The sequence below is a fragment of the Serinus canaria genome, chromosome 2 (assembly GCF_022539315.1).
Source record: "Serinus canaria isolate serCan28SL12 chromosome 2, serCan2020, whole genome shotgun sequence".
NCBI lineage: Eukaryota > Metazoa > Chordata > Aves > Passeriformes > Fringillidae > Serinus > Serinus canaria.
In genome coordinates this window covers 108429977-108438140 of record NC_066315.1, presented here as the reverse complement: position 1 = coordinate 108438140, position 8164 = coordinate 108429977, and the positions used below count along the sequence as shown (strand labels likewise).

At 41.5% G+C, this 8164-nt stretch overlaps 1 protein-coding gene across 4 annotated transcripts in view; it reads left to right on the top strand.

The window, feature by feature from the left end:
• The first annotated feature begins 833 nt into the window (after positions 1–833).
• The window catches only part of TRAPPC8 (trafficking protein particle complex subunit 8), a 52721-nt gene continuing 45390 nt past the window's right edge, over positions 834–8164 (top strand). For all 4 annotated transcript variants that reach the window (XM_030229024.2, XM_030229020.2, XM_030229011.2 and 1 more), the window contains exons 1-2: positions 834–1196; positions 6518–6712. In XM_030229024.2, the coding sequence (XP_030084884.1) occupies positions 1040–1196; positions 6518–6712 (352 nt within the window). In that variant the 5' untranslated portion in view covers positions 834–1039. The remainder of the gene's footprint in view (positions 1197–6517; positions 6713–8164) is intronic.

Sequence of the window (8164 nt, the reverse complement as noted above, 5' to 3'; positions counted from 1 at the left end):
CAGTCTATTAAAAATCAGCCCTACTACAGTACTCCTTTTCTGTAAATAACATGTTCAAATCACTTATTTCACCATGGATAATCACTGTTGTCTTCCGAATGACTTCCTTACATAGGTGACAAATGCAAAAGGACTTTGGGTGATAATCCTGCTTTAACATGCAAATCTCAAAAAAAAAAAAAAAAAAAGAAAAGGAGCTATTTCATCCCATAAGAATTTCATGCAAACAACTGAGCAGTGACAGGTCTGCCAGAGAACACCCAAAAACTCCTTAATGTTTAACAGGGTCACAGAGTAGCTCAGGTTGGAAGGGACCACAGTGGCCGTCTGGTCCAACACCACTGCTCAAGCAGGGTCAACCCGGAGCAAATGGCATGGGATTGCATGCACACAGTTCTTCAGTATCTCCAGTGAAGGAGACTGCCAACCTCTCTAGAAAATCACACCAGATTCACCCACACTGTAAAGAAGTTCTTCCTCATGTTCAAGTGGAGCTTCCTGTGCATGAGTTAACTGTTCTGGGGCGTTTTGTGTGGTTTTATCCGGGATATTTTTTTCTGCTTTTATTATTGTTGTTTTGTTGGCGTGGTTGTTATTTTTGTGGGGTTTTGTTTCTTTCCTTTTCCTTTTTTTAATTTTTTTTTTAAATAAACTGACAGAACTGCTTTCCTTAGGGGGAGGTTTTTGGGGCCACCGGCCCGGACCGCACCAACTGCCCTCTCCGGGGGGGGACGGCTGTGCTCCTTCTCCCCCCTCCGGCCGGCCACCGTCGCCTCCCCCTCCCGGCCCGGCACCGCCCCTTTGGCCAATCACATGAGCGGGCGCGGGGGCCGCCGGGAGCGGGCGCTCCCCGAGGGGCTCGGCTGAGGCGCAATATGGCGGCGCTCGGCGGGCGCTGAGCGGGGCCCGGGTGGGACCTGTGGACAGGCAGCGTCTAGGGAAGGAAGGAAGGAAGGAAGGAAGGAAGGAGGGAGGGAATAATCCAGGGAGTTGCAGAGGAAGGTGGCGGGGCCGTCTCGGGCGGCCCCGAGCGGCGGCCATGGCCCAGTGCGTACAGTCGGTGCAGGAGTTCATCCAGGACTCGTTCGTGCCCTTGGTGGCCGCGCTGTGCAGCGAGGAGGCGGAGCGGCTCACCCGCAGGAACAACCTCAGCTTCGCCGAGCTCGTCAGGCCCTTCTGCCGCCTCACCTCGGAAGGTCGGTGCCGGGAGCGGAGCGCGTTGTTTACACGGGGCGGGGGAGGCGGCGCCGCCGCTCCCTTCCGCCCGCGGCCTCCGGGGGTCCCGCACGGCTGTGCCTGCCGGGGCTGCGCCCGCGGGACGGGCCCGACGCCCCTTCCCGGCGCCGTGGCGGCGGCCGCCCGGGTGGGTGTCCCGGGTGTCGTGACAGGCTTGGCGGAGACACGCGTTTGCCGGGGTTGTCGCAGGTGACAGCTGTTAAGTCAGCTTAGTTTTATTCGGTCTGCGGAACCGGGGAAGTTTGGATTCTCCTGTAGACATCCCACGGCTGAAGAGGATGGTGTCTGTAAATTCATCTCTTCCAGACGGACTTTTGTCTTCCATTAAAACCACTTTGCTGTTACCTCCCTAGTACTCGTACCTGACTCTTGCTGGAGACTCTGCTGGATTTGACACTTGCCGTAGCCAGGCGTTGAAAGTACGGCCAGTCTTCTTTCAGAAACATTAATCGTGATTTGAGTTGCCAGGCTTTTCTTTCTCTTGCCTTTAGCTTTTTGGTTGACGCTTCTGTGAGTAAGACCTGTGCAAAGAAGGAATGGGAATCGAGCTGCTTATGTGGCAAAATGACCACGTGAAGCAGCAGGAAAACTGGAGATTGACCACTTAAGAGAAACAACAGAGTTTTTTAGCTGTGATGCTTTAACCTACTATCTGGAGTTTGTTTGTTTTTAATTTAGGTAAGCTATGCATTTCAGGCTGATGCTCATTACAGTAGTGTGCACGACAACAGTTTGCAGAGAACTGCTTGCCAGAATAGTGATGCAATGACATTTGTCAGATTTGGTTTCTGACAGACATGTAGCTCAGACTGCAGCCTCTGCATGTCATGTGCTGAGAAAAGAGTGCAAGAAAATGAAGCTTGTACTGTCATTCTTGTTAGATTTTTGCATTTCTCTCTTAAAAATGGCAGCAGCTTAAAAGCTACTTAGTGTTAAAAATCTGCCTTAATTTTCAGGTGAGTTTTAGTAACTTATCAACTGTAACTTGTCCATAAATGTTTTTCATTTTGTTTAACAATGCTTATGAACTATATGAGAATACAGCAGAGATGAAAATAATACGTGCAGATGCTCACATCTTTAGAGTTCTGAAGTGAATTATCGTTTTCTTTTAGTGAAAGGCTCTCAAAATGCATCTAGTAAACAAAACCAGGCAGACTACTGGAAATGAAGCATTCACTTGAAAGGTTAATTAATTCACTTAGTTGCATCTGTTTTGGTCTAGTTATTGTGACAGTTAAGGAACTTACAAACCTGAATTATCTTCAGTGTTCCCTGGGTGAAAGTTGGCTCAGTGAGTTTTGTTGCTGCACTACTTTGTGTATTCTGATCCAGCAGGCCACAAGCTTGATTCCAGTTCCTCACTCCAGGAGTGAATCCTCTTCCTACTGCCTGGAAAAAATGTTAACTGCATGCTGACTGTAAGTTCTTGTGTTAGAAGCAGCATGTGTGAGGGTAAGGACAGAGAGGAAGAAAAGCATGATTAAATGATCTGATTGTGATACAGCAGAACGCATGTACATGACATACTCTCTGTTTTACTGCTTCTGGTTGTATTATTACTATTATTCTCATATTATGTCTGGTTATGATATTGTGGTGATAACTGTTCTGGGATTCTGTGAGGAACAGTGGCTGTAAGCCAAAATACAGGAAGTTCTGCTTCAACATGAGGCAAAAGTTCTTTCCATTGTGGGTGGCAGAGCACTGGAACAGGATGCCTAGGGAGGTTGTGGAGTTTCCCTCTCTGGAGACATTCCAAACACACCCAGGCAGTTCCTGTTACCTGCTCGAGGTGATCCTGGCTTAGCAGGGAGGTTGGATTAGATGATCTCCAGTGGTCCTTTCCAACTATAACAGTGATTCTGTGCTTCTTTAATTCTGTTTTGATGTCTTCCTTTCTAAGCACAATTTTTCTTAGGGGGTGTGAAATGCTGTCAATTTTAAATCAATCCGTCTCTCTTTCCTTAGTGGCTATTCCATTGAGTTTGTAACAGAAAATTGGATTGATTAGTATTTCATCCCTTTAGAAATAAGCTGTCCCTTGTTTATGCAGAAGTTTAAAGTACATGAGTAGCTTTCTTGAATTCTTCTATAACTTGAAAAGCTCAGTCATGGATTTGCTACTGCATTTTTAGAGGCCTGTTACAATACATATTTTTGTCTGAAATGAGGAGTTATGTAGTTTATGAACCAGCTGGAGGCTGTGTGTTCGTCAGCCTTCTTGCTTAGAGAAGCAGTGCAGGTAGGAAATTAATTACTGATATATGTGCGAAACAATTCTGGTAAACAGTAACTAAGCTGAGCTCTGTACTGTGCTTGTATCAATCATCCTTCATGTGCTAACAGAGATGTGAAGGACCAGCATAATCCTTAAGGTAGTGTAAAACCACACACTGTTGAGGTTGCTCAATTTAAGGAGGCCAGATTCTATCTAATTTCAAGTAGAACCCCACAAAGATATGTAATGTGGATGCAGTGGGAGCACCCTTTGCGCAAATCAGTATTTAATCTACTCATCAACTTTGGCCTATCAGTGACTTGCTAATATTGGTGTAGCCAAAAATACCCTTGCAGTACTCAGCACACTGTGATGGTAGAGTGTCCCAAGCACAAATTCAGGGTACTTTCTCCTGTAATTTTTAGCCTGTTGGCTTCTGTAAGTAAGTCACCTCCTGTTAGTGAAGGAGAAATGTTTAAAAAAGTGAAAGGACAGCTTCCCCAAATTTTCAAGTTCCTTTAATAAAGGAGACAAAAAGTATGCTGAGGATTTTTTACCTTCATATTTATTCTCAAAGTGGCGTCTTTTTTAACTGTTTTGTTTGTTAGTAACAACTGATGCCTGATTTAACAAGTGTATGCATTGTATAGATTGGTAGGCATATATTGTGTATATAGGTAGGTTTTCTTTAAAATAGGATCCTGTTTTTAAGACTCTTTAAAAATATTCTATGAACTCATACTGTCTTTGTGGGAGGGAGGATTACAGTACACATGTCAATTAGCAAGTATCACTTTAAGATAGCATTGGTTACTCTTCAATCAAAGTGTTTGACCTTTACAAAAAAAAAAAAATAAAGCTTCTGATAACTTTATCTGATTCTAAGCCTTAAATATGCACAAGATGTAAGGAAGTACAATGGGAACACTGTGCTTATTTGAGCTTAGTGTGATGTTAGGTATTCCTTTTTCATGCGTATCTTAGCATCTTCAACTTCTAATTAGAAAGATACTGTTCTAATACATTATACTGCTGCCAGTTTTGGCAAAGTGCTTTTTGAAATGATCTTATAAATATTTGAAGAAAATGTATAACACTAGACATGACTTTTTTTTTGTATTAAAACTTTTGGGGGTTCCAAGTATGTCTGTTATTTCAGTCCTTATCATTAAACATATGCCAGAGATGTCATCTTTGTTTTGTATGGAAATGTGGTTGCTCTTCATTATTATGTTTGTTGATATTTAGGACATACAGCAAGGATGAGTTGTGTTGTTACAGCTGTGCTGGTGAAGGCAAACTGGTTTCCTAGTTGTTCCTGCCACTTCCTTTGCTAATTTGATAATTTCAAAATAGGGTTGATAATTGACCTATGTGATAAGGTGAAAAAAGCCCCATGCAAAACAACTGCTTCAGCTTTCTGCTAGACATGCTGAACTGAAATAAGTAAAGTTTAGCCAGCACAACTGCCTTTTCTGGTGTTAGTAAAGCCTTACGATGTACGCGTTCAACCTGAAACTTACAGCTGAAAAAACCCACACAATTTCAGGTTGTTTTTGTCAGGATGCGTTTTCTAACCTGCTTTACTATGTTTTCCCATGAGCTTGAGTGTTGGTGAAGCTTGGGAGTGAATATGTGATTGAGGGAGGTAGAACTACACCAGTCAAGATTTGAACGACATTAGAAATCTGTTTTAACATTTAGGATGGATTGTGAACACATCTAGTGTGATCTGACTTTAGCTATGTACTTGTTACTTCTGAAGAGGCTTGTGGAGAAGGTGTGGAGTACTTTCCAGGTTGGAGCAGATTGAATACTCAGTTTCAGACCTTTATGATGTGAATCCTGTGGTTGAAAGATGAAGAAAACACTAAGAATTTTCCTTTGTGCTGCCTTTTACGTGCTATACATGAATTTGTGAAAATAACATGCAGAGGAGTCAGGCTGTGCTGTGTGGCACATGGTAGCACCAGGTGGCTTAGGCAGCCGTAGTCAGTGTGTCCTGCCTGCACTCACAGTCTGGCTTGCTTGATGGTGGTTGTAGCAAATTTGAAATAGGGTGAAATTACATGAAAAATCACAGCAGGCCCAGAATTGGAAGGAGTGTTGAAAATGTTGTGAACAGTTTTTTAAAAACAGATGGCTTTAGGGAGCAATTTTCACCAAGATTCTACAAAGGAAGCTATAGTGTTAAAAATTATGAGTGGTTTAGGTTTAAAGGGACCTTTAAGATTATCTAGTTCTAAGTTTACCCTGCTGTGAGTTACTTTCCATTAGACCAGGTTGCTCACGTCCCTATCTAGCCAGGCCTTGAACTGTTCGAGTGTTAGGGCATCACAGCTTTTTTGGGCAACCTGTTCCAATGTCTCACCATCCTCACGGTAAAGAATTTCTTCCCAATATCTGATCTAAATCTGCCTTCTTGCAGTTTTTAACCATTCCCTCTTGTCTTGTCACTGCATGCCCTTGAACCTCTCCAGCTCTCTTGAAAGCTCCCTGCAGGTACTGGAAGGCTGCTCTAAGGTCTTCCCCCTTCTTCAGGATGAGCAACCCCAACTCTCTCAGCTTGTCCTTTAGGATATGTTAATTTTGTTTGAATGAATACTATGTTATCCCTGTCAAGTTTCTTAAATGCTATTTATTTGTGTGTGAGGGATTTCTTGGAAACTGATGATTGAAACATGATCTGTTGTGTGAAATCCATACATGGTTCCTGTGGTTTTTCCATGAAAGTTGATATGTTCTACAAGGGAGTGGTATCAGTGTAGGAAGTGCACATACTATGTTAGATGGAGTGGATATTCTTACCAGCTAAGATCCTATGTTCTTTAATCAGTCTGCCTAGATGAGCCTAATGTTGAACATGAAGTAATTTTTTGTTACCACCTTCCCCCCCTCCATTTTTGGTAGTCAAGCATTATGGACTGTGATCTATAATTGATGATGGAGAAGTTTAGTGGAGCAATTTTTAAAGAGAAAATGTGTTGGAAAAGACTTTATGATAACTCTTTTAACTGTCTGTTATGCTTCTCAACAAATCCTCTTCTTTTTCCTTTTTAGTTCACATGAGAGATCCTAATAATCAGCTTCACATCATTAAAAACTTGAAGATTGCTGTCAACAACATCATTACTCACCCACCTCAGCCCGGTGCTATTCGGAAACTTTTGCATGATGTTGTGTCTGTCAGTCAGCCTGCGGAAGGACTGGTAGCTAATGTGATCACAGCTGGAGATTATGATCTCAACATCAGTGGTATGTAATGGTATTGTATTTTTCATAATGTAAACTGGAATTGGCTGAGAGGTTTCCAGCCTTTATTTCAGCTTCATGGCATGTACTGAAATTACTCAGAGTTTCAGTTTTGAGACATTGCTTTTACTGAAGCCCTGGATTTATTGAATAATTTTGGCTTTATATAATGCTGAAAGAGTGGTTGATCTGAATTAATGATTTTAATTTTCCTGGTGTTATAGTTCTTCTCAACTTCTGTTGGTTGTGTAGTTTTCTTGTTACAAAACTGATACAATGACTTGTTGCACTTGGCTGAATAAATGTCAGAACTTATAGTGTTGGCAGTAGTGTACAGCTTTATCTTGAAGTTAGTTATCCTAGCTTCTTTTATTTTTTATGATAAAGTCATAAAAAGTTTAAAGAAAAATGGCTGTGAGGAAAGGTGTTTGACTGTGTCTCCTTTGATTCATTTTTTTTTTCTTCTGTGGAACTTGTGCTTCATATTTCACTGTCAAAATGACTAGAGTATTCTAAAAATGTTTTTTCTCAAATCTCCAAGGGGTGAGGTGTTGTGAATAATGCTAAATGAGACCTGATCTTAGGAGCTGAGGAGATTGAACTCCTCCCAATTAAGACCCTAATCCATTAAAGCCTCTGAGCATGTACTTAGTTCAAAGCATGTATGCACTGCCCTAATTGATTACGTGTGTAATTGATTGTATTTAAAGTTCAGCCTGCAGTGAAGAGTTTGGCTCTTCTATAGCAATAGACTGATAAAACTTCATGAGGATTAGTGACTGATGCTGCTGTAGTAATTTTTTTTAAATGTTGATAATGGAAAAATGGCATAATGCTTAAGTCTTGGCTACCTAATTTACAAGGTACATCTTCAACTTGATGTCCTGTGTTGGTTATAAAGCAAAAGACCCAAGCCTGGAAACCTCTTGATTTGGAGGTTTGTTTAAAATCCCATGTTTTTACATTTCTGTGCCTTTGTTTGTAGATCACACTGGTGAATTGCCATTTTGCTATGAATTTTTTTTTAATGGAAAGTTTATTTCAGTTCTAGAGATGGAAAGACCCTAAGAAAGCAGAATGATTTCAGTGAGGAGACTTTTCCATGAGGTTTTTAATGACCTTAGTTTAGAAGTGAGGTGTTGAAAGGAGGGAAGAAAAATAGTGGGTATATTAAGCAATGCTTTTTAGTTACAGAAGCAAATATCTCTCCTTTTGTTTTCCATATTTGCTGCTGGAGCTTCAGATGTACAAATTACCATGTTTGACTATCTTTTATCTCTCAGTGATTAGGTTCTTATTTCCATTCACACTGGCTATATGCTTATTTGACAGGAGGAGATGTGTATAAGGTGTTTAAGATCATAAAGAAGGACAAATTAATGTAGTAGCTTTGTCATTCAGTGGAACCCTGTTTCACAAAACACTGAGTGCTGTTGATAGAGGAGTTTCTATCCC